The sequence below is a fragment of the Populus alba genome, chromosome 16 (genome assembly GCF_005239225.2).
Source record: "Populus alba chromosome 16, ASM523922v2, whole genome shotgun sequence".
NCBI classification, from domain to species: domain Eukaryota; kingdom Viridiplantae; phylum Streptophyta; class Magnoliopsida; order Malpighiales; family Salicaceae; genus Populus; species Populus alba.
Genome location: NC_133299.1, coordinates 7,001,035 through 7,027,480, shown reverse-complemented (window position 1 = coordinate 7,027,480; position 26,446 = coordinate 7,001,035). Strand labels below are relative to the sequence as shown.

The following is a 26,446-nucleotide window of genomic DNA, read 5'->3' as shown; positions in this document are numbered from 1 at the left end:
CTGTTATGAGTTTGTTCGGAAACATGGCTGACCATGTTTTTTATAATATATTTTTTAAAAAATCAACTTTTTTACATTTTGAAATCATTTTGATCAAACCATTCAAATCAATATTAGCAACTTTTCATCACACTGCGGCAAGTGTATGTCGTCAAACGATACATTCTAATTTAACCTGGGACCTACCCTGTGCATAAAAATTGCTCAGAAAGGCTATTACACAACACATTCAGTTTCTCTGAACCTAGTTATTTAGTTTTAACATGTTCTTCACTGCTACGTCACCCTGAAAGCTCTTCAAGAGCTTTAGTTTTAATTTCTGCTGCAAACAAACTGGGTTCTGACCCGTTTGCAGCCACACTGACATGGTTCTTATCGACACCACTCTCAATTCCGCCATATTGTGTCTTTGCTAGAATGATATGTCCAAGGTCTGCAATGGTGGATTGAAGATAAAGATTAGAGTTCCGTAAAACATGGCAAGAAAGAGAAGATCATACTTTGGCTAATCAATTCAACATAAAATCAGGTCTAAGACCTGTTACAGGAACAGAGGTGCTAACATTTACATTTCGGGACCAATTAAACAATTATTTAGATAAACACCAAGTGAAATGAATCAATACCTAGATCAGCTGAGATAAGGCATTCTCCTTTGTAATCAGGACCGGCCAGGATGGTCCCTGATGGTGAAATGATAACACTACCTCCAGCGCATGTGATGTCATCTAAGGATGCATCGCCATTTATATCTCCAGGTGGGAAAGGATAATCTCTCCTCCTGCAAAATTGATTTGCAGAAAGAACAAAGCAACTACCTTCCAGGGCAATGTGGGTCATTGAAGCTCTCCATATTTCTCCTGCATCAGATGTAGGTGCGCAATATATTTCCACACCTATATTTTTGGTACAAAACAGGTTTAATGAAAGATTGAAGAGATAAAAGAATGATTGAGTGGCAAAGTATAGAAAGCAATTTGTCAACTTTGTAACGCAGAAAGAAATGGAAGCTCCAACACTAAATAACAGGAGAACTTTTGAAGTAACAAGGAGACGAGGAGTACCTTTATCATATAACTCTGTTCTCAGAAGTGGCAATCTATTGTCCCAACAGATGAGACCACCAATTTTTCCAATTGAGGTCTCGTATGTTGGCAGTGTTGATTTCTCTCCAGAACGCCACAGTGCACTTTCTGATAGCGTTTGTATTAGCTTGCGGTGCTGTCCAAGACACTTTCCCAGGGAATCAAAGAACAGCATTGTACTATAGAGATAACATCCAGCTCTCTCCACCACTCCCATTACTAAGTGGACTTTATATTTACCAGCACATTTTGCAAGTCTGTCAACTTCAGGACCTGCAAATCCGCATGTCCAAAAAAAATGAAGAAATTTATAAGCTCAAAACCTAGAAGCTTGACTATTTATTAGGTCAGCTTGTTTTCAGCTTCGGCAGCTGCATCAATTCAACACTAAAACAAAAAAAAATCAAATCCCAATGACATGGTCAACAATCAACCCACCTATTTTTTTATTTCCTTTTCCACCTATGTTAAACAATTTCTGGAGCATGACAAGAAAACACCATTGTGTCCTATAACTAAGTTCTTGTTCTTCTAGAAAAAGTAGTTGGTTGGCAGTAGGGCAGAGATTGGTAGAAATTACAGAAAGTAAAGGGCTTTGTGATCAAAAGGGGCTCTCACCAGGCACATCAATAGCTGAGGCATAGTACTTCTGCAAATCACCATCTGTTTCAGGTGAATTTGTAGCATCAAGCTTCACACACGTAGGATAACCACCTACAAATGCCTCTGGAAACACAAGTAATTGTGACCCATATGCAGCCGCACCAGCAATCAATCTCTCTGCTTTTTCTGCTTATCCAAGAAAAAAAAAGAAGGAAAGAGAGTTACAAACAAAAAACAAAGCATTCTTTATCAAATTACAAAATAAAAAGAAAGACAATGCGCAAGCATAGTTCAACATAAAAGACACAAAATTGTGAAACTCAAAAAACGACAGCTCCAGGTACCCAATGTTGCCGGAGTGTCAAAAAACATTGTCGAAGCCTGAACCACCGTTGCCTTCACCGGAGACCTCGCTGCCGGAACACCACCTGCGGTTGGGAGAAAATCATAAGCAGGCATATCACCATCTGGGCTCGCCGAGCAAGCGGGTTTTGGAACCGAGTCATGATCAACGGAGCCCGTTTTGGGAATGGGGCCAGTCTTGGACGATTTATTTTTAGTGGGTGTCTCGGGGATGGGAATAAGATCGGGTCGGACATGGCGGACGAGCCAATGAATGGCTTCATCGCAGGAGCCGAGACCCAGTTCATCTTTGATGCGGTAAATGGCTGGGCTACAGATGGCGGGCATACGGATACGAACGTTTTTAGCCTGTGACTGTGCTACGATGAGAGGACGGGGTCCTCGCTTCTTTACTTGCTTAGCCTCTGCATTTTTTGCGAATTCTTCCTCCATGAAAGACCGGCAAGTTTTACTTCAGCAGTACTTTTGACTATTCCTCTTGAGTGAGTATGAACTATGTCGTATGACGCAGATACAAATGCTGTCTGTTGGAAAATTATTCCTCTTTTCCATTTTTATATTGTGGGGGAAGGGTGTTGGACTCTAGGTCCCTCGTTTGGTGTCTTTGGAGTTGGATAACAAGGTGCATTATGTTTTATCCTTTTTTTTTAAGAGAGATTGGGCATTGTGTTGCACTATTGTGCACGTCTGGAAGCAGATTATTGGGTTGGTTAAGGGGTTTGGTCTGTTTGATCTACCTTTTTAGTCTCTTTGCATGTTAGGTGCTTCACGAAGATTTGGAGAGAAGGTTTTTTTTTTTTTTTTTTTTTTTCCTTCTTAAAGATGTTTTCTCAATTCTAAGCTTGTTGCATGCTCAGACTTCAGTTTCTTTTTTTCGGGTTTTGAAAGCTGGTCTGATTAGGGGTTTTGATTGGTTTAGACTGTCTTTTTCTCTTTATGTAAGGCGTATTTTACGAAGATTTTGAGATATATATATATATATTTTTTTTGAAGATATTTGTCGGGTTTCATGCTTGGTACTCCTGTGTGCTGAGACTTTGATTCCTTCTTAGGTTTCAAGTTGTTCTTACAAAAGGACATGAATGTTCATCGCACGTTGTTTGCGGGAGTGATTGATGGAAGGAACTCTGCTGGGCAATGTCTCTGTGTTTGTGCTTCCTTTTGAGATGTTGCTTTGGTACCTTTGGCTTGATTGGTTGCTTTGATGGAGCATATTGATTTGTTTTTTCTTCCTTTCTTTCTTTGCTTTGCTGGAGCATTTGAAATTTTGTTCTTAACTGTGTTTCTGCTGTTCTATCTACAGGGTTTTGACACACAAATCGAAGCCTTCATTGGTTCAAACCGAGTGAGTCCATTACTACTGTTGTGGTTGCTTTAGGTTTTCTCTTTCTACTTTTACAAATACATCATCTTTGATATTTGTGTTTCTATTGGAAATTGGGCGTCCTTTCTCACCACTCATCCATAATTATTGACAAAATCGATGGAGTTTATCTGGCAGGCTTCCTTCTCTTAAATTATACGTACTCCTCCCTTTGGAACACATGTTTTCATCTTATTTCCTTTTTTCCCCTGTGTTCGCCATGTATATTTCCTATTGTTTGATTATGGATGACTGCTTGATTTGGATTCTTTTCTCCTGTCATTTTTCGTTGGATTTTGTTGTTCCCAGCTCCAGCAGACCATGCTCTTCTTCTCCTTATATCTTCTTTGTGCTTTCCTTCTACGTTTTTTTCATTGGATTTTGTTGTGATAGGTTCTGCAACTCTTCTTTTGGGTTTTTGCAGGGCATCTTGTCTCTTTATTTTCTAGCATTTGTTTACGTTCTGTGTATGTTATTTGTATTTTTCTCTCTCTATGGAATTGGGTTCTAAGCTTGATCATCTAACCTCTCATGCATGTGCTGATATTTTTTAACTGTTAGGTGCAAATTCTTAAATTTCGCTTCTTTTTTTGGGTTAATTTCTTGATAAAGGTTACATGATCTGTTTCGTTGGTGACACGACGTGTGTTTAATATTTCCTCTCATTGCAAGGAGGATTTCTTGGAGTTGCAAAGCCAAGCAGGTCTGTTCTCTAGTCTCCTTGACTTCAAAATAATAATAATAATAATTTTTTTTTTGGTCTCTTGTATGTTCTTCCGTAAGGTATGTTTCTCTTCATTGCCTTTGCTTATAGTTAGTTTTGGCAATTTATTTCAAATTTTGTAAGTCACGTTGCTTTATTCCATCAACATCCACCCATAAACGTTTTCAAGTATATTGACATCTAGACAATAATTGTTGGTTGTTCTTGAGGAATTGTCAAGTTCATCTCTTTATTTTAATTGGGTAATATTTATAAGATGGAACCACTGATCAATCTCAATAACATCCAAATTTAATTAGGTGATTGCCTCCCAACAAAATAATTGGAAGGAGCTGCAAAATAAAAAATATTAATTGTCCAAGCATGTACTTAGATTTTTTTTTTCTTCTTCTTCTTTTACAATCCCATGTTGTGAATTTTATTTAGTTATATAACCACGTGATTATGAAATTCACATCAGCTTGACTCCATTTATTATATTATTTTTTTGTATATTTTTTGTTTTTCCTATTTTCCGCATGTTGAAACTCAATATTTCCAATTTCCATCTATTCCTTCATAATTGTGGCTACAACTATTTTTATAAAAAAAAAAATTATTTTGTTTCATTATTGTCATTGCATACATCAGTAACATAAAATATATATAAAAAAAAAAGTCGTTCAAACAAAGATGTTATAGATTATGCTATAAAAAAATAAAACAAGATGAAATTGAACCACATCAGAATTACTTGACAATTGATATTCTAGTTATTTGGACTCTAATCACATTATATATCAATTTTGAGGTCATTTGAACACCATCTAGTTTGTGTCAACTATTAAAACTTGCTTTGCTACTATTGTAATCGATTTGAGTAGCATACTAAAGTGTTACTTGAGATACTTGGGTGTCAATCAGGTCATTTTCATAATATTTTCTTTTGATTTCTTTTTCGTGTCCTAAAAAACATCAATATCTCATACGAATTCGATTGATATTTCTGAAATTGTAATTATAGTTTTGTATTTGCTTTTTTTCATATATTTCTTACTTCTTGAGTTACTATACATATTTGGATTGCACTACCATATTGTTCTATTTGATTGTGTTGAATTTTAGAGTGAAAAAACCCAATTAAGTGAAACACAAGATGAGTGTAAGAATGTAAGGGACTGAGTGAGGAAATAATGATTTCTTTATCACTAAAGTATCTTGTAGAGTTGAAGATGTAGGATAACACCAATAAAAAATGGAAAAGGTTGAACATAGTAATATTGAATTTTTGAGTATATGATGGAGAGAGGGAAGAGATTTGATGCTAAAATTGATTGTTTGAGAAACAAGGCTGGTTAGAGTAGAAATATTATTAGGAGTGAAAGGTGTGCTAGTCCTGATGATGACGATGATTTTGATGGGATGAGTGATGAGAATTATGATAGTGTGTTTTTAGGCCATGGAAATCAATTTAGGAAGCCTAGAAACCATAGGTATTGAGGAGCTATCAGAGATAGACAGTTCAACCAATAAGATGATTTGGGTAATTTTTGGTACCGTGATGGGGTAGATAGAAATTTGGGTAATACTAAGATGAAAATTCTTTTGTTTTAATAGAAAAACAATCCTAAAACATATTTGGAGTGGGAGAAGAAGATGGAGCTTTTAGCTATAATGTCTTAAATAAACTTGTATTTTGTGTGATGCAACACTTTTCTTTTGTTGGGATAAGGAACAAATTTAATTTATGAATATATACTGGACTTTGTGGTGTTTTCCTTATATTTTCCATTTACAAATTGATATTTATTGGGTAAATGTTTATTCTAATAGTGTTGGTGCTTTGATTCAAGTAATCTCTATCTCAGACTCCTATCAAATCTGATTCTTTGGATTTTTTTAGATTTTTCTTTCTTACGTGTGGGTTATATAACTACATGACCATGTGGTTCGTATCATTAATTTTATATACCAATTAAGTTAAAGGAATAAGGAAAAAAACCAAACCAAAAAGATCAAAACTATTCTAAATTTTGGATTATTATGAACTTATAGTTCTTAAATTTTAATATTTTTATTTGAGCTCCTAGAATCATTAATTTTTTATTAATTTTTTTTTTTATCATAAGTGATATTGTAATAACATTTTGTATGACCGGAAAAAAATAGAACTGTATTGTTTGCAAGTGATATTGTAATAACATTTTGACTTATTGAAAAATAACTATTTTCATAGCTTTTTTATATATTTTTAGTTCATGATTCACTAATTATTAGTAATTAGGTGAAAGTTTATTCTAATAATATTGGTATTTTAATTTAAATAATATATGTGTCATACTTTGTATCAAATTTGATTTTTGATTTTTCAAGATTGTGTTAGTCTTAATTGTGGGTTTAAGGGATCAATATCCACGGTTCACATATTTTCATTACAATTAAAATTTGAAAATGCACTTATCTTGCACAGTATCGAATACTTTCGAGATATCAAAATATATACACTTTCCATAATGACAAAACGACTCTAAATTGATGTTTCCTTACCGTTTTTATTTAACGACGTTCTTCATAAAAGAAATAACAAGTGAGCATAAACAGGTTCCTACTGTGTGTCAATAGCATGGCCGTCCAAGTAAGAAATGGCAACTGCAGCATGGAAAGCTGCTCCAATAGAAAGGACCTCCTCATCAATAACAAAGTACGGGGAATGCAATCTCTTCACTGTTTTCACTGTTTCATTCTTTGTTCCAATAAAGAAAAATGCAGCTTTCATCTTCTGTGAATAAAAGCTGAAATCCTCTGCTCCCATGGTCATTGGGGCAAGAAGCACGTTAGATTCTCCGAGCAAAGCTTCCCCCACTTGTTTGGCATGTTTGTACATGGCTTCATCATTTACAGTGGATGGGTAAGGCCTCATTTTTTCTTCCATGAAATCTAAAGAAGCAGTACACTGGTGAACAGCTGCTTGCATCTCTACAATCTGTAAGCGACGTAATGTTTTCATTAATGTTCATCTCAAATTAAATAAGTAGCTACTAAGAAATTAAGAGGTCTTAACCCTTGCTTAAAAGAAAATTTCTAATATTGTCTTCACTCTTTGAGTGGATGCGCATTTACTAGGTCTTTTTGTTAATTAGATTATTTGTTCCTTGAATCATTGAAACATGGTTACCTGCATTACCCTTTGCTGAAGGGAGACTAGACCTTCGGTAGTCATGCTCCGAATTGAGCCTCCGAATCTCACCGTCTCTGGGATTACGTTCCCAGCTTGGCCAGCCTCAACGAAACCGACCGAGACCACCTATACAGCGATGGAAATGAAAAAACTTTACATGAGGTATAACTATCCTTTACTGAAAAAGTTTCGGTAGATCATATCACAACATCAAGGGCCATATTGCTTGTTCCCCGGATCAATTGCACATCAATATTCACATATTTTGGAATCACCTAAGAATGGGGAAAAAAATTAAAAAGTTACCCTGGCATCAAGAGGGTCTGTTTCTCGAGAAACTATCTGTTGCAGAGCAAGAATGGCAAAAGAAGCAGCTACAACGGGATCTCTTGTATCCTGGGGACGAGCAGCATGTCCACCTTTCCCTTTAATTGAAGCTATAAACCTTCCCGAAGCAGCAAGCATTGGACCGGGTCTTGAATCAACTGTGCCAACAGGGATTTCTGGTGCAACATGCAGTCCAAAAATGCCTTGAAAGTTGTCAAGAGCACCTTCTTTTATCATATGGTAAGCACCACCATAACTTTCTTCTCCAGGCTGGAAGACAAGCTTAACAGTTCCCTTGTGAAAAGATTCCAGAAGCATAAAAATTCAGTAAAATAAAGAGTGGATGAGAATCCTGAATGTTTGTGATTGTGCATATACCTTTAGTTCATCCTTCATGCGTTCAAGCAACTTAGCAGCTCCAAGTAGCATTGTTACATGAGCATCATGGCCACATGCATGCATTTTGCCATTGTTCTTGCTTTTATGCTCCCACTCTACCATTTCCTTCCAAATGATCAGGCTGAAATAGATTACTTAACACTGTCTCTTAAGGATTGGAAAGGTCTCAAACCAACAATTAATGTTAGTTACTGGCCTTTAAGGGAAACTTTTGTGGGGAAATGATATTCCCACTCTAGAAATTGTTAACCGCACAGCAATTTTTTATCATGCAATGAGAACATAGAAATTATTAGATACTGCCGGTGTATTGCTCCGGCATATTGCTCCACCGTTCAAATAAAATGGGATCTAACATGATAACTATATGGAGGTTGCATTTATATGGGTGGTGGGGGAGCATCCACCATGAAAACATGCAATTTTGTTTCTTTCAAGTCCTTTTGTCCTTCCATATTCTTCCATAAACAGAATTAGAGGCAGAATTAGGGGGGAAGCAGCGACCCGGGACTCTGTAAAACATTTTAAATTTTTTTATTTCATAGTAGTTAAATGTGTGGGACAATAATGGTCCATTCCTTTACTTTAATTTCTTTTACTTTATGCTTAGTTGCACGTAGATAGAATAAACAGACACAAATGGACCATTCCTTTACTTTATGCGTAGTTGTATGTGGAAATAATAAAGAGACACGACTTTTCCCAATTCAATTGTCTTTGCCTCCTCTCGCTCTGCGGAGCCGAACACAAAGGGTTAAAAAATAGAAACAAGAAAGGCAGAGCTGCGTAAACTAATTTATCTTCAATCAAAATAAGGTTACTAGTAACCCAAATTTTTTTTTTTTTTTTTTTGGATGTTTGTCAATAATTTAGTGTTTGTTTTTCCTTTGTTCTGCTTTTATTTTTCTTCTGAATTTGCTAGTTTTGCTATTTTTTTATATATATTTTATTAGTTTGTTTAGATTATGTTTGGATCTTTTTATATTTTATTTTTTGATTTATGTATTCAATGTAAGTTTTCCTGTTGAGGAACTAAAAAATTTCATTTTTTTTAAAATGTTAATTTTTTTATATATATGTTAGTTGTGTGGGGTTTTTTTTTCCCCGAGTGCTAGATCACAATTTTTTTCACTAATAATTTTATGGGTTTTGTTTGGTTGGTTTAGATATAACAAATTATTTTTAGTTTTGGTTATTCCTTCGGTACATTTTCATTTGTATTCATTTTTTAAAATAAGAAATAGTATGAATTCATATGTTTTGATTGCAGGTTGAACAATGAATAAGATAAGAAAAAGTTATTCTCTTTTCTTTAGGCAAAAATAAAAAATACTAATAACTCACAACCTAGTGAAAAAACTCTAGTATGTAATATTAAAGTTATGGTTAAGCAGCCCCAACATACTTTAGTTTGCGAAGAACCTGCATTGATTAATGAGTTGCCTCCTACTAAAATTGGCATTGCTCATTTACTTCAAAATCCAAGAAATCATCCTTAAATTTAGGAATGCTCAATTAATTAACAACATAAAATTCAAAGAAAATACATTAATTTGAAGTCATATCAACCTCTAATGTCTAAATATCTAATGATTGGTAAAAAAACATCATTGTCATGAGATTGATGATACAAAGTTTTTTTAATTGTTGATGATGCTCAAGATAAATCTAAACGAGAACAAATAGCTCTTGTTGTTAGGTTTGTTAATATAAGTAGATTTATACGAGAATGAGTTTTTGATATAATTCATGCCAAAAATACAATTGCTTCAACTTTTAAAGAAGATATTTTCTTTATTTTATCTCATTATAATCTTGATGTTCAAAATATTAAAGGTCAAAGGTATGATGGTTCTAGTAATATATAAGGAAAGTGGAATGGTTTACAAGCTTTTTTCATTAATGATTGCCTTTATGCATATTATTTACATTGCTTAGCTCGTCAATTACAATTGGCTCTTATTGTTGCAACAAAAGAAGTATCTAATGGTCACACTTTCTTTCAGAATTTTATTTTTATTATCAGCAATGTTAGTGCTTCCAGTGTAATGATAGATTACAAGCTTTTTAAGAAGCTATAATTGAACATTTAGTTGATATTGGTGAGATTGAAATAAGTAAAAGAGATAATCAAGTAGGTTATTTGCAACGACTTTGAGATATTAGATGGAGTTCACACTTCAAATCAATTTGTAGTTTGAACATTACTTCATATAGATCTACTTATTCTCAATCTGGTGATACAACTTTTGCATTTAAGTTGGTAATGTCATTTGATTTTGCATTCATTTTACATATAATGAAGAATGTTATGATAATTATTAATGTGTTTTACAAAGCCTTGCAATAAAATTCTCAAGACATTTTAAATGTTATGTATTTGGTGACTACCACAAAAACTTTGATTCAAAAGTTAAGAGATGACAATTGAGGATTTTTGTTAGAAGAAGTGGCATCATTTTGTAAGAATCAAGACATTGAAATTCTTAATATGGATGCTTGTTTTTCTAATGTGGGATGATCTCGCCATAAAAAAATTCAGTAACAATTGAGCATTACTATCGAGTTAATATATTTATAGCTATCATTGATCAACAACAACTAAATTATAGATTCAATGAACATGGGGCCAAGCTTTTTATGTTGAGCACAACTTTGGATCCTAAAAATACATATAAATTATCCAGTGATGAATATATATGCTTGCTTGTTGACGTGTTCTATCCTGAAGATTTTTCTAACCAAGAAAAAATTCATTTGAGATTTCAACTGCAACATTATGAGCTGGACGCACCCAATCATCTAAAGTTAAAGAACATGTCGTTGATTCGTGATTTATGCCAAGGATTTGTTGAAACTTAAAAATCAACAATTTATCCACTTATTAACATGTTGATTTGGCTTATTTTGACATTTCTTATTTCAACAAAAACAATTGAACGCGTTTTTTCAACAATGAAAATTGTTAAAATAAGACTTTAAAATGAAATAAAGACTGATTTTCTTGCAAATTTTCTGATTGTTTATATATATAAAAAAATTATTGAAAGATTTGCAACTGATATGGTAATTGATGATTTCTATTTCATGAAAGAATGATGAGCATAATTAAAATAAAAATATAAGAATCTTTATTATTGTTTACTTTATTTCAAAATTTATCAAATATAAATAATGCTTCATTTTAGCTAATGTTTTTTATATACTTTGTATGTTTATATTTGATAGGTATGAAGATCAACAAAATTAAAGTAGTGAATGTATTATAAAGATAAAATTAATTTCATAGTTTTGATTCAATTTAATATTGCTCTAAATCTCTTACCTTATAAAGATCATATGTTTTTTATAATAATTTCTTTCAATAAAACTAAATCATATCCTCTCTTTTTTCAATTCATGTGCACTAGATTAAAAAAATTATATATTGTTAATTAGATTGTGCTCCCCTTTACAAAATTAAGACTCTTGTGTGATTAACATTTTCCAGAGAGTGAATAGCATTTCCCGTTTTTGTGGTTTAACTAAACCACAATGACCAACTGGTGCCTTCCTGCAGCAGCTAAGCATAACTAGGACTGCAACATGGTTTCTTGAACCAGGGAAGATTGAAAAACTCGACATAAGTGCCTTTTGCTATTTTAAGGGTGAAATTGCTTAGTTTTAAATTTATGGACTAAACTGAAAATCCTGTGGCGTTTGAACGCGTGACATCTGTATAGTTGACAGTGTTTTTGGAAAAGGAAAGAAAAGAGTCGAACAAGACAAACCTGAATTGGGAGGGCATCCATGTCTGCTCTAAGCCCGAACCACGGCTGCAACCCTGACCCAATCGATCCCACCACCCCAGTCTTTGCAAAAGGCCACTTGTATTCGATCCCAAGCGAGTCAAGTTCCGATCTTATGAGTTGACTCGTGTTGTGTTCCTCAAAAGCCAGCTCTGGGTCCTCGTGGATTCTCCTTCTAATCCGTTTTAACCACTCAAAGAACTCTGGTTCTCTTGCTGATTCAAGCAGCTCTCGAGTGAGGTGACTCAGCTTCGATTCAGAACGAGTGTCTAAAGCCCATGTTGTCTGACATGTTGATAGTACCATAAACAAACAAAGCCATGCCATTAGATTAGAGACACCTATCTTCGATTCATGTGAATCTTGAGACTGTTCGGTCGTTTCCGAATTCGTTTCTATCTTCACTAGGCAAGGAGGTCTGCAATTGCAATGTTGTTGAACTTGACGGCGATGGACGAATGGTGTCATTAGGTGGAGTGGCTAGGCGTACGATAGTGATGGACTCCTAATTATAAGATCCAGTCGGCTCATAACTCTGTTCATGTCATTGTTTGTTGTAAGGCCGGGTAACTCGTGGGTCTGTGGATTAAACAATGTTTATTACTTTTTTAAATAAAATTATAATGGATAAATTTTTAAAAAATATATTATTATTTTAAATAAAAAAATACTGATCAGATCTTACTTAGATTATCCAAGTTTAATTGAATTAACTTTTCATGATTAAAAAACAAGTTTGGCCTTGACAATGTTTCAAATCGATATAAAATCAAGTTGATATTGCCCTGATTGAAATTAAATTGACTTCCTAAACTAGATTCTGAGTTAATATATTATCAGATTTATCAATTCAAATTAGGTATGATAATTATGATTAAATTTATGGAATATTTGGGCACTAAATTTAATTAGCTACTTTTAATATTACTTCTGATATTGGCCTGATTGAAATTTAAAGATTTATTACTATGCCATTATTTTAGATTCAACATTCTACTTTAATAGGACCAAGAAATTGAATATATTGCTTTGATTGAAATTTAAAGATTTATTAATGGACCAATATTTTAGATCCAACATTCTACTTTAATAGGGCCAAGGAATTGAATAAATTTCTTATAATTTCATCATAATTTTAATTTTTTTAATAATAGTATACAAACACATGAAGAATCACCAATAAAACCTAAATAAATATGAGAGAACCAATTTGAAAATAAAAAACTAAGGGAAAATTTAATCTAATTATCATGTTGGGTTCGGATAGAATCTATTATTTTAGATTCTTGTTTTATTTTTAATTTCACATTTCTTAAATTATGATTAATTAGACAAAAATAAATACATGATAATATAATTTAATGAAATTATTTTTATATGTTGGATTGGTTTGTCTAAACGGAATGTGTTCCTTAAAATATATCATTTCAATAAATACACTTTTTTTTACTTTATCATGGTTTGTTTAAAAACTGTGATTTTTTTAAGTGATTGGTGATGATAAAAAAAAAAAAAAAAAAAAATACCTCCACACTGTTTGGGTTATGCCCGAACAATGCATCCTCCTCACCATGCCTTTTGGGCCTAGCCTAAATGACCTGCCAACTTTAGTAACAAGTTTTTTTGCCTTTTTTTTCTTTTTTTTTTTTCAATCTGTGTTAAATACCAAAAAAAATAAAATTCCTAACCACTTACATTTACTACAATACAATCTCACACCTTAATATATTTTTGTTCTCGAGATATTAGTGTTGTAACAGTAAAGGACACATCAAATTCTTATATGCAAAAAATGCACTACTTTTCTGATTAATAACCACCATTCACCAATTTTTTTACTAATATCACAACAAGCAAGGTATTACTTGTAACACTACTCACAATGCAAGACCATATTTTATAAGATGAACACAAATCTTTTCACCAATGATATTTTCCACTCACCACAAGGCTATCCACTCATCGTAAGTAGCAACTTTGTGCACCACGAGGTACCTATAATATTATGCTATGCGATGTAAGTGTGACCTAGGTCTATAAATAAAAAAAAATTAAAGTTAAAAAAAAAGATAAGCTAGGCTAAGCCATATAATTTCACTCAATTCCAACAATAACAAGCAACCATACAACAATTCCAGAAATCATAAACAACTATACAATGATTTCACGAGCTACAAGCACCCTTATAATAATTATAGGAATCACAAACAACCTTTCAACAATACAACAAGTTTTCTTTACTCTCTTATACATTGTTCCACTCTTACATTTTACTAACCTAAGCATCGGAGGGTCCCTTATTCTGACAATAAACTTGTTTTGTAAGAAAACTCGGTATAGTAACCCCGCCTATCCACTAGACCAATGACAAACTCAGTTACTTCAGCAATCCAAGAGCACATCCTGTAAGCCCATTCCAATATGAAGTTTTCAAGATTTCATTAGGCATGCTATTGCAATAATCTAAACAAAAACTAGTTCATTTCTTTTTATTCCTCGGCAAAAAGTTCTTTTATAGTTAATAATTAATCTTCTCATTGCAGAAACTCAAGCCCCCATATATATATTTATTAACTCTCTTATCAATTACAAATGCTCAATAATGTTGTTCTTATCATACAAGAACAACTTAGCCCTCAAATACAACACACAACTTCGTCTCTAGTACATGCATTACGTGGATAGAGACAACTTTAATTTTATAAAAGAACAATATAAACAACATACAAACTAGACACGACATTCCAACTTGATAAAGAAGCAGTTCTAATTCCTTAAATCGTTTTTTAAATCTCGTTTGTATGCTCCCCCTATAAAAAAACCCAGACATGAGACAAGACTAACAACTACATAAGTTACCATAAATGGACATCACCACCATTTGCATAATTATGATGACCTTATAAATCCTAAAAAGTACACAAAAATACCAAAAGCATTCTAGAGCTTGTAACATAAAAGAGTGATATCATGTGTAAGATTTTCCTAATAACATTTTGTAGATCTGCTAAGGTGTGGTATTATAACCTTGAGTCTAGCTCTATTTTTGGCCTTCAATGATCTTTTTTTAAGCCCCCCCTCTTATTTTTAGCATTAGTATTCTAGCTAAAAAAGCACTACTAAGTTTTTTACCACTACCTAATAAGAATATAAAAACACCAGAGCATACTTTCAAATATTTAACTATAAAATGCTAAACATGGAAGATCTACTCAAATTCATTTTTGCAAAAGCCCTAATCACTGGATTTTACAATTAGTCTTAACATGACTCTCCTCAATGTGAAACATATAATAAAGAACTATATTTAATTAGAAGAAGCAAGTGTCACTAGATATAAACATCTTTATTTTCAAATAGTAGAATCTTCATAGCATCACCAGTCTTCTACCAAGGCATATAAAAGGATTATTAATGGATCCATTTATGATTGTTTAATATTTCTTGAACACCTGACCATACCTCTTACCACTACATGTGCTAAAGTGTTGGTTGTCATTCAAATAAAGAATTTTGTGTGATACTCACCTCCCATAAAAAGTGGCATGAACATAAGAAACCATAACAAGTTTTGTCATGATCAGGACACAAAGAAATCTCATGCATTGAAAAGGAGATGGAAAGATTGATCTCCAAGTATATCTCTAATAATTTATGAAGAAGGGGATACAACCTAAATAAATAGGGAAAAATCCTTATGATGCACTACTCAAGATTGAATAATTTTTAGAAATTATATTTCCATTATCTTTTGAACTTTTGAATAAAAGCAACAATATTTCTTCATGTCTCACATATAAAATCCTCATGAAGAAATCTCTAATGTCTCCACCAAAATCTCTATATAAGATGGCTGTTAAAATCTCAATGTCTCTATACAATATTTCCTTACACAATGCTTTAATACTGTTTTTTTTTTATATAATTATAAAGCATCCTCTTGTCGGAAAACACTTATTTGAGAGAGAAACTCTCATACAAGCATGTTAATAAAAGCTATAAAAGATAGTATTTATACAATAATTATTTTCTTTCCCTCCACTTTTGCTAGTCAAGTCTTCCAAACAAAACTATTTAAAATGCCTAAGGGAAATTATGGAGCAAAAAAAACCTCTATGTTATTCGAGCTAAGATTGAATGACGTGTCATCCTCATGACACCATTTGAGCCATGCTTGAATGGTTTGCCACCTTTAAAATGGGTTGTTTTGCCTTTTTTCTTTTTTGAACGTGAAAAATTTATTTAAACCTCAACCTGATACCATAAAAAATTTCTAGCTACTGGCACACATCATAATATATTCTCATAACTTAATATATCTTTATTCTCGAGATGTCAATGTTACACCACCAAGGAGACTAACATTTTTTTATGCAAAGAAAAGATCACTTTTTCTCGTTAATAACCATCAATCAACAATTATCATAAATTTTTCCACCAATATCACAACAAGTAAAGTACCTATGACACTATTAACCACAAGATGATGTAGTACCAGCCTCCACAAGACAAGCACCAATCTCTTTGCCAATGATATTCTCCACTCACCATAAGGCTCTTCAGCATTTATCTATTCATGTAAATTGCAACTTTATGCATCACAAGGTACTCATAACATAACGTTCCAAAAGGTAATTGTGACAAAGGTTTGTAAATACAAACATTCAAGTCAAGCCAAGACAAGTTAGGCTAACCTATATTTTCATATAATTCCTACAACAACAAGCAATTATACAATAATTCTAGCAACTACAACCAAGTATACAACAATTCTAGGAACCACAAGCAACCATACAATAATTTTAGGATCCATAAACATATATTCAACAATCCAACAAGTTTTCTTTACTCTCTTTTACATTATTTCTCTCATACAACTATACAACAATTCTAGCAACAATAAAAAATCATACAACCAACAACCACAAGTAACCATACAACAATTCTAAGAATCACCAGTAACCATTCGACAACACAACAAGTTTTATTTACTCTCTTATATATTGTTTTGCTCGTACTAACTTAAGCATAAAAGGATCTCCTATTTTGATAGAAAATTTGTTTTGTAGACAAGCCAAGTCATTCCAGTAGCCCAAGATCATAACCCTTAGTAAGCTCAATATAGTTTGAGGTTTTCATGACTTTATCAATTTGTATTTGACATTTCATTTTTTAAATCATCAATTTCAAGCATATTTTATTTGTTATAATAAAATTATAAAACAATCCTCATTATTTAGTTTAACAATAGCCTCGGTGTTCGCGCTTCACTTTGGGGCCATGCTATTTTTTTTCTTCCAAAAAATGATGTTTAAATGTCGAATTATGGTAAAACATGAGATAAAAAAAAAAAAAAAAAAAACCAGTCATGACAAACCTATAACCATAGTAATCTGGGTCAAGCTAAGCTGAGAAATCCCCTAAAACTTGCGACCTAGATCATGAAATTAGAATAACCCGATAAAAAAACAAAAAGAATTATAAAGCCATTTTTTCTTAAAAGAAAGAAGCTTGTGTTAACTTTTCAAACTTGTTACTTGAATCATTAGACTCAAACACCCAATCTAGAAAAAAAACATAAAGTTCAATTCCCTATCAATCAAATATTGAAGGATGAAATTGAAAAAATAGATTTTCTATTATATAAAAGGATTACAAAAAATATCAATTATAAGAATGAGGATCAAAATTAAAATACAAAATAATTAGATGTTTAGATTAAACCCATGACAATATTTTAATTAGATGTTTATATTTTAAAGAAAGATTCTCAAGCTAAAAAAAACATTGATCCCAAACTCAAACGATCTGTCCTTACTATCATTAGCTTAATTATTAATTAATTTCCATTAAATAATTTGGGCTGATGACTATAAAACTTGCCCAACAATCGTAGATGCTTTTGATTTAAACTATTTTACAAACAAGTAATTATATACTTAGACGGTGTTTGTTTTTTATCAGCTTTTATATTTGTGGTGAAACATACGTAGTGAGGTGTTTGGTAACAAACCACATTGTGTTTTGTACTGTAGGGCTTACTATAATATTAAATTTGAAATACAGTTTTTATTAAGTAGTTTTTACATGCTTTTTTAACCAAGTTTCGTAGAACTCAGTTTTTTTTTTTTTTTTTTTGCGTTTCAAATGCACTTTTGAAAAAAATTATTTTTTTTTATTTTTTTTCTTTTTCTTTAAATTGGATACCATAAACAAAAGAGAGGAGGAGGAGGGAAATGAAGAATAAAATTGAAAATTGTTTTTTTTTTTTTTTAAGCTAAACCTTTTTATTGTAAACTTCTTCATATTCTCTGGTTAGGAAATTTATACTCTCAATTTTAGGTATGGCAACTGAACCACTACCTACCCAATGATTGTGCATGTGCGTGCATTTTGGCGTCTAGCTCCACGGACCTTGCTACGAGATTTGGCTTAAAATTAGTTACATGACCCTAAAACTAGTTACATGACCCGCGTGATGCTGCGGGTCAATTTGTTTTTATAAAAAATATCAAAAAAGTTAAAATTAAAAAGTGTTAGGTCTTTCTACAAAGCTATACCTAAGAATTTTGGGTTTGGCTGCAACGTCTGACCTAAGAGTAATATTTGTAATATTAATAATAACATTAAACTTGCATGACCCAAGTTTAAGTGGGTTTGGCTGCGATACCAGACCCAATAGCCTTGGATGTAGGTCTGACTGCAAGGTCGTGTCATCAAAGTGTGATAATTAAATAGATTAATTAAAAACAAAAAAATAAAGAAAAAAAAACCAATAGAAAGTAGAAAACTAATGAAGAAAAAAGAAAAAACAAATATGAATTAATTGGGTTAACCCTTCAAAGCAGGTTAACTCGTCAAACCTTAGATTCGTGTCGTGAAATTTTGATAACTAAATAGAAAAAAAAAATGATGGGTTACCTAGAATTAATTGGGCTAACCCATCAAACTAGGTTAACCCGTCAAACTCGAAATCCGTGTCATGAAAGTTTGATAACTAAATAGAAAAAAATTGAACATTAACAAACTAAATTAAACGAAAAAAATTAATTAAAAAGGAAAAAAACCATGACAAAAAAAAGGCATCGGCCTTTTCATTGTGGATTGCGCTGTGCAATTTACAGTCAAAGGCATAAAAACAGCAAAAAAGCAAAAAAAAAAAAATTTCTCTAATTAGTGAAACCTAAGATAACTAAATAGAAAAAAGGCATCAACCAAGAACTAAATATAAAAAAATTCATATTAATGAACTAAATTAAATAAATAAAATATTAATTCAAAAGAAAAAATGATAGAAAAAAACTTATAAGAAGAAAAAAAATTAATGAAGAAAAAAAAAAAAAAATCTAAATTAACTGGGTTAACCCATCAAACCTAAGATTCGTGTTATGAAAGTTTGATAACTAAATAGAAAAACATTTAATATGAACAAACTAAATAAAAAAATTTTATTAAAAAGAAAAAAAGGAAGGCATCAGCCTTTTCACCATTGACTGCACTATGCAGTCCATAGTGAAAGGCATAAAAAGAAAAAGAAAAAAAACTAAATGCATTAGCCTTTTCACTGTGGACTGCATATAATATTAAAAGATGAAACCAGAAGGAAAAAACTAATAAGAAAAAAAAAATCTAAATCAATTAGGTTAACTCACCAAATCAGGTTAATCCGTCAAACCTGTGATTCATGTCATAAAAGTGTGATAACTAAATAGAAAAAAAGATTTAATATTAATGAACTAAATTTTAAAAAAAAGATTAATTAAAAAGGAAAAAGCAAAGAGAAAAAAACCTACAGGAAGAAAAAAACTAAAGAAGAAAAAAAAAATATGAATCAACTGAGTTAAATCATCAAACCTGGGATCCGTGTCATGAAAGCCTGATAATTAAACATAAAAAAATTTAATATTAAGAAACTATAGAAAAAATAAATAAACTAAAGGCATAAGCTTTTTCACTGTGAACTGCACCCATCTAATATACATATAAGGCTTAAAAAATATTTAAGAGCCAAAAAATATAAGATCAAATATTCACATATGGAGAACTTTTAGGTTTGTCATCTTGATTTTGTCATTGATCTCACCACGATCTCAATTCTCCAAGTTTTATTGCATGCTTTGTCATAAAAATTGTCTTTGAGTTTAGATTTGCATAATTATAAGGGATATTTTAGAGAGTTTTATTTTTGTTCTTTTTTTATTTATTCTCAATTATGTCCCTTTCACTTTATTATTATTTTTTTTTTCATTTGAAGAATTTTCATAGATCATCTAAAAACTTCCAAAATTCCCCCTAATGTGAAGGGTAATCCTAGTTTGTATTATTATTCAAGAAAGATTTTTAATGCTCAAAATAGGGACAATAAATCTTATATGTCAAAGTTGACTTTTTTCATCTTAAATCCAAATCTTCTCATGTTCATACATATTTTCCTTACTAAGAAAATTATCATTAACTAGGAAAAACATAAGATTAACCTTTAAGAAGAAGTGAAGAAGTAGTGGTAGGATTATGACCCGGATGTATATATGTATTATTTATCATCATTTGTGTCATCAAAATATTTGACTTTAATTTAGGCATTATGTGAGGCAAGAGTTCTTTTAAAAAAAAAAAAAGATTTGGTGGGAATAAAAGTGCAATTTTATGGATTTAAAAGAGAGATTATCAAGATTATACTCTTTCGAGGTTTTTTGGGGTGTAAAATGAGATTTTAAATTATTTTACAAAAAGAAGTGATTTTTTCATATCAGGTGTCATAACCCAATTCTGGGTTATTCCCCCAAAATCAATTTATTTTTCAAAATAAAAATAAAATAAATAAAATAAAGGCTAGCAACATGGAGAAAGTAGGTCGGGAAATTTTTGTACCCCTTTATGCCCAAAAATGAAGGAAACAATGCAAATTCAAGGTCAAATTAAATGATTATTGGACGAATTTGCATAAACAGTAAGTCCAAGAACATAATTAATTTTTTTTAATAGGTCAATTTGATTTAATCATGGGCCAAATTGAATTTTAATTATGTTTGAGAATTAATTTGGGTTCAATTAAAGGATTTAATTAAGTGTAAGGACTTAATTATACTTTAAATGGGTCAAATTGATTTTATTTAGGGCTTAATTGGTGAACAATTAAGTTTGGGAGCTTAATTTGGGTTTAATTAAGAAGATTGGAATTTTAAAAGACCAAATTTAATTTTCACCAAGTTAATTGATTGAAATTGGAGGCTACATTGCAAGAAAATTGAAGTTTTGGGGTCAATTAGGGGTTAAATTGAAGAAATCCGAGGTCAGGGACCAATCTGCAACAAGCGGCAAACTATAGGGGCTTAATTGACAAAAATCGGAGGCCAAATTGAAGAAATTGAAAGTTTGATGGTCAATTAGGGGTTAAATTGACAAATTCCAAGACCAAGGACCATATTGTAAAAGGCGCGTAACTTCGGGGTTTCAATTGAAGTTCAACAGGAGCTTAATTGCATTCAATAAAAAGTTTAGGGTCAATTAGGGGTTCAATTGAACGAAATTAAAAGAAAGAGGACTAAATTGAAATTCAGTAAACATTTTTAATTTAGTCCAAAACAACGTCGTTTTACATTAAAAAAAAAAGGAGGACCAGACGACGCGTCGTCTAGGTACTGTTCATTGTCTTCTTCTTTTACCCGAAAGAAACTGCCCGGCCGCCTTCTTTTGAGGTGCATTTAATGCACTAAACGTCCACCGAATTTAACCAAACTTGCACGAAACGGATCCCCTGCAGTTCCTCTACAACACCATGTGAACAGGTCAGGATGATTGATAGCACGGCGACGCCGCCGACGGCATGAAAAGGTCAACTCAGGCAGCCTTTACCTGCAGATTTGACAACTCAGGGAGGCTGCTTTGAACCAACGGTTGGGATCCTTCATAAGGTAATCAAGAGCTCAAATTTTACCCCGGTGAAGAAGAGATTACCCTCTTTCACAACCTATAAATATAGGCTCCATTGATGGTCTGAGGGAGGAGAAATTCGGGTCCAAATATCGCAAAAAACCAGCCTCCCCCCTGTTTCCATTTTTCTTATTTCCCGGTCAACCTTCTGCAACTCACTCCACCCCTTCCACAGCTGCCTTCTCCGGTGAGATAATCAACAAACCCAACCTATACACCACCACGAACACCAGCTCCTCCATAAGAAGCCAACCGGTCACAAAGCAGCCACCGCGACCCTCTTTTTTTTTTTCCCCTTCCAGTGCTTCTCTCTCCTCTGCAACGTCTTCGTCTTCCTCCCACAGCCGACTCCGGCCACCATCACCTCAGCCATCGCCCCCTGAGCCACCGGCCGAACCACCTCATCACGACCGAGACCAACGCCAGGCAACCTCCTCCTCCCAGCTTTGCATCTCCTTCCTCGCCATGACTGCTGCATGCAGAATTCATTTCTGCATGCAGCATGAATAATTGGCATGGTTGCTGGGTTGGACCAGCAACCATGCGGGCCTGGGCCGGACCATTTGGGTCTGGCCTAGCCCAAAAAAAGAAAATGTTCTGGGCCAATGTTGGCCCACCTTTCCAGGGCTGAGCTCGGCCCAATTAGCTGGGCCGGCCCAGACCACATTTAATATTATATATTATTATATATTATATTATAATATTATTTTAAATAAAAAAATCAAGAAAAAATTCCAAAAAGTTTCAAAAATCATTTTAAAAAAATTGTGATTTTCTCAAATATTTTTCTACCAATTTTGCATAATATCGGATTGTATATTTACACTATAAAATACAAATCTGGTATTAAAATACCCGGTTTTTCTCCGAAATATTTCAAAAAAAAAAATTCAAAACATTTTCAAAAAGAAAAAAAATATTTTTTTGCATACGGCTAAATCCTAAATTTTTTTCCAAGCATATTTTTTGTAAAAACAAAAAAAACAAAAATTGCATCTTTTTTATTTTTTTTTAAAAAAATTAGATATCGTAACCAGTTTATGATTGTCCATTAGGATTTGGCCAAAATATCAAAAACCTTTTTCAAATCTTTTTGGTTTAGATGTAGACTTTAATATTTGTGGGGTGTAAAATTACACGATAAAGTACACCCTCAAATATTAAAGATACAAGATGTAAATAAATGTGATTCTAAAAAAATTCAGTCTTTAGAACGGTTGGGATTTAATTCAATAAGGTAGAGACTCTCTCATGAAGAGAGATCTGCCTTGAGCCTTAGAAAAGACCAACGAATAGAAACCCAACTCAGAAAAAACAATCAAACAACAATGCAGCTTACCTTAGGTAGGGTGCACTAGGGGTGATGCGTCTTCCCTTTGCACAACCAGTCCCTTACTCAGACTCTCGCAGACCATAGGTTCCTAGTGACCATAATATTAGGTGGCGACTCCTAAAAATTAATCATAATCCAAAACCCTTCCCAACACATAACACACCTCACATCAGGAGGCACAACAAAGAGCCTCCGCCGTCGCCAGACGACGTCGCGACCCCCCCCCCCCCACGACATCAGGTATGTGTAAAATGGGCGGCATTGTTAATGTGCGTGAGGGAGCGAAAGAGATAAATTTCTTCAATCTTCCAATGTCCACGTGTTGAATATGAGAGGCATTAGCATTATATAGCATGCAGCGGCAATGCATGTTACCAAATTATAGGAGGCACTTCTTTATTTTATTTTTCTCAAAAAAACGAAATAATGTTTGTTCATGAAGTTGATCAAATACAGTGAACCGTCAGAGTTAAATATATTATCGTCACGTCACCATGAGCTGCCAAACGAGAACCTGTGCTAGCTTGGAAGACCTGGAAACAGAGTTCCCTATAAATAATTTACATCTCTCTTCTCTCTTTAAGCTATCAGATTAATTAAACAGTTTGTTTTCTTTTCTTTTCTGTATCAAGTCTGCTCAAACAAGAGCAATACATCTCTACGTTTGAATCCTTTATTTCTCACTAATTTTGCTGAAAGATGAGTTCCAATCCTTCAGCATCTCCCATCAGCAAAAGGTAAAATTCAACATTCAACTTTCTGTTCATTATATTAATTCATTTTTTCTTCTTTTTTTTCTAATCGTTAGTCTTACCTGTAAATTCCAGGCTAGAAGGCAAGGTGGCATTGATAACTGGCGGAGCTAGTGGCATAGGTGAGTGCACAGCAAGGCTATTTGTTCAACACGGTTCCAAGGTCCTTATTGCGGATGTTCAAGACGATCTCGGCCGTGCTCTCTGCCAAGAATACGGCTCCGAGGAAATCATCTCTTATGTCCACTGCAATGTAACAGTCGATTCTGATGTCCAAAATGCGGTTGACACAGCTGTTTCCAGGTACGGTAAGCTAGACATCATGTTCAACAATGCTGGAATTTCAGGCAACACCAAATCATCTATCTTGAATTCTGATAATGAAGACTTTATGAGAGTCCTTAATATCAATGTCTACGGCGGATTCCTGGGTGCCAAGCATGCTGCGAGGGTGATGATTCCAGCTAAGAAAGGGTGCATCCTCTTCACTGCAAGTGTGGCTTCAGTTCTATACGGTGAATTGGCACACGCATATACAGCATCGAAGAATGCCATTGTAGGGTTGGCGAAGAACTTGAGCGTGGACTTAGGCCAACATGGGATTAGGGTTAATAGTATTTCTCCCACTGCGGTTGCTACCCCGATGCTTACAGACGCTTTGAGAATGACAAAGGAGGCTGCAGAGAAATTTGTTGCATCAGCAGCCAACTTAAAAGAAGCGGTATTGGAACCAGAAGACGTTGCACAAGCAGCCTTATATCTAGCTAGTGATGACTCCAAGTACGTGAGTGGGGTCAACTTGGTGATCGATGGAGGCTATAACCTTACCAATCCCTCACTTGCCATGGCGATGAAAAGCTTGTTTTCCAAAGTGTAAATGGAGAACATTGCTTGCTATTTTGACATTCAAATCGATGGCGTGTTTCGATTTTTCTATGAGCTGTTCCAATTTATATGAGGCGGGCTTTAACTTGTATTTCAATGAAACTGCACTTGGTCTCGGTACAGCTAAGGAACTGGCTTGTCCTTTGTGATTTTTTTTTTTTTTTTTTTTTTATTGTATCATCCTCCTCTGTGTTGCTGTCCTTCTTGGACTCAGTCGCCCTTTATCAATTAAATACATTTCGGGATAAAATCATTAAGAATCTTAGATTCCTCATAGCTAAGGAACTGGCTTGTCCTTTTGTGATTTTTTAAAAATCAACTATATTTAAATTAAAATAAAAAATGTACTTATTTATTAAAACACTTTAAAATAATAAGTTTTTGTTACTTTATTGCTCCTAACTTGTAAAAATTATAATGTATATAATATGCCTCTTAATATTCTAGCAATACCACTTTGATTAATATGTACTTCTAAACTAAGATTTTTGAATCAAACAATATAAAACTCAAATTAATATATCTCAACACTATGAAACTATATAAACTTTAGATTTTGAAAAAAAAAAAACCTAAGTATAAAATTAAAATAAAACACTAAAGTATAAGGTGATGATAAATGTGTAAAAATATAAAAAAACTCAAGGACTAGACTCTTTCTCCATCTCTTTTTTTTTAGTGAATTTTAAAAGTTAAAAGGTTGAATAATTAATAAAAATTAATTCTCACTATTATCTATTATTGATTAGCCAATATAAATCAAGAATTAAATTTAGAAAAACTAAAAAAAATTTAAAATTAATTTTTCATTCATCTACAATTTATTTATATGAAATAAAATTTCAACATTATATCTGATAGTTTATTTGTTCTTGTCATTAGTGTTGCAATCCAGAAAAGATTGTTAGAAAATAATATAAATCATATCCTGGAACCTCATCTAAAAGTTTAAGTTTATGAGTTGGGATGATTTTTTGACATGGTATCAGAGCTTTGATGATCAAGTGGTCACGAATTCGAATCTCACAATCCCTATTTATTTGATAAAAAAATCAAGCACAAGGTAATATAAGTATGTGCAAGTTTCAAACCTAAAGGGCTTTCACTTGAGAGGGTGTGTTAAAAAATAATATAAATCATATCTTAGAACCTCACCTAAAAACTTAAATTTTTGAGTTGAGATGACTCTTTGACAAAGTTCACCTCGTCCAAAGCACCTAATGTAATTGAAGCAGGTGCTTAATCAGGTATTTTATTGCCTTCTTGTTGGTAGTAGGAAGACTGTGGCTACATAGAAATTCTAATGCGGTCAGGCCTGCGACATGGCAATACTGTCAGCAAAAGCTGTGAACGTTTGTGCTACTAAGTTTCGATGTCTCCAACAAGCATCTTCAGAACTTTTGTGTCATCACGTGGTATAGTTTTTGCCCTTTAAAGATCCAATGAACTACCAAGGAGAAGGATAGGGATTGTTTTTTCCTTTCTCATTTTCGCTATCATTTCCAATCATATTAGGAGAAAATGAACTCGGATTCCTCAGTGACGCTAGCCACCAAGAGGTAAAATGACTTGTAAAGTACTTCAAAGTTCCTTCAATCTGTATGGCTATCTATCAAAAATGCTGCAAATAAAGGCTGTGATCACCAAAAGGGGATTAAATTATCAGTGGTTCGGTCTCGGTTTATCGCATTTAGTTTCAATTTCCTACAACGAAATCAGTACAACTAAAAGTTA

At 33.0% G+C, this 26,446-nt stretch overlaps 3 protein-coding genes and 1 long non-coding RNA gene across 4 annotated transcripts; 2 read left to right on the top strand and 2 right to left on the bottom strand.

Moving 5' to 3' along the window:
- Positions 1–144: 144 nt before the first annotated feature.
- LOC118038453 (bifunctional nitrilase/nitrile hydratase NIT4B) lies at positions 145–2,977 on the bottom strand. The gene is made up of 5 exons (XM_035044805.2): positions 2,033–2,977; positions 1,704–1,874; positions 1,065–1,358; positions 627–896; positions 145–433 (listed from the first exon to the last, which is right to left on the bottom strand). The coding sequence occupies exons 1-5, from the start codon at positions 2,481–2,483 to the stop codon at positions 282–284; spliced, it is 1,338 nt and encodes a 445-aa protein (XP_034900696.1). The 5' UTR covers positions 2,484–2,977; the 3' UTR covers positions 145–281.
- On the top strand, positions 2,408–4,592 carry LOC140954713 (uncharacterized). Its single transcript, XR_012168226.1, has 3 exons — positions 2,408–2,533; positions 3,104–3,396; positions 4,027–4,592. It is a non-coding gene; the product is annotated as an uncharacterized lncRNA (long non-coding RNA).
- A 1,914-nt stretch (positions 4,593–6,506) lies between these two features.
- LOC118038449 (IAA-amino acid hydrolase ILR1-like 3) lies at positions 6,507–12,322 on the bottom strand. The gene is made up of 5 exons (XM_035044803.2): positions 11,792–12,322; positions 8,001–8,126; positions 7,602–7,916; positions 7,293–7,421; positions 6,507–7,100 (listed from the first exon to the last, which is right to left on the bottom strand). The coding sequence occupies exons 1-5, from the start codon at positions 12,275–12,277 to the stop codon at positions 6,723–6,725; spliced, it is 1,434 nt and encodes a 477-aa protein (XP_034900694.1). The 5' UTR covers positions 12,278–12,322; the 3' UTR covers positions 6,507–6,722.
- An 11,324-nt stretch (positions 12,323–23,646) lies between these two features.
- LOC118038448 (short chain aldehyde dehydrogenase 1) lies at positions 23,647–24,889 on the top strand. The gene is made up of 2 exons (XM_035044802.2): positions 23,647–23,812; positions 23,903–24,889. Exons 1-2 carry the CDS (start codon positions 23,775–23,777, stop codon positions 24,702–24,704), a joined length of 840 nt encoding a protein of 279 aa, XP_034900693.1. The 5' UTR covers positions 23,647–23,774; the 3' UTR covers positions 24,705–24,889.
- Positions 24,890–26,446: the final 1,557 nt, after the last annotated feature.

Coding starts and splice junctions, on each gene's coding strand:
- LOC118038449 (XM_035044803.2), bottom strand. CDS start 12,277: ATGACACCATTCGTCCATCGCCGTCAAGTTCAACAACATTGCAATTGC. Junction 7,917..8,000: donor GCATGAAGGATGAACTAAAG/GTATATGCACAA, acceptor TCTTTTCACAAG/GGAACTGTTAAGCTTGTCTT. Junction 7,422..7,601: donor CAGACCCTCTTGATGCCAGG/GTAACTTTTTAA, acceptor ATCGCTGTATAG/GTGGTCTCGGTCGGTTTCGT.
- LOC118038448 (XM_035044802.2), top strand. CDS start 23,775: ATGAGTTCCAATCCTTCAGCATCTCCCATCAGCAAAAG. Junction 23,813..23,902: donor GCATCTCCCATCAGCAAAAG/GTAAAATTCAAC, acceptor TGTAAATTCCAG/GCTAGAAGGCAAGGTGGCAT.
- LOC118038453 (XM_035044805.2), bottom strand. CDS start 2,483: ATGGAGGAAGAATTCGCAAAAAATGCAGAGGCTAAGCAAGTAAAGAAG. Junction 1,875..2,032: donor TGACACTCCGGCAACATTGG/GTACCTGGAGCT, acceptor TTGGATAAGCAG/AAAAAGCAGAGAGATTGATT. Junction 1,359..1,703: donor CTCAGCTATTGATGTGCCTG/GTGAGAGCCCCT, acceptor GCGGATTTGCAG/GTCCTGAAGTTGACAGACTT.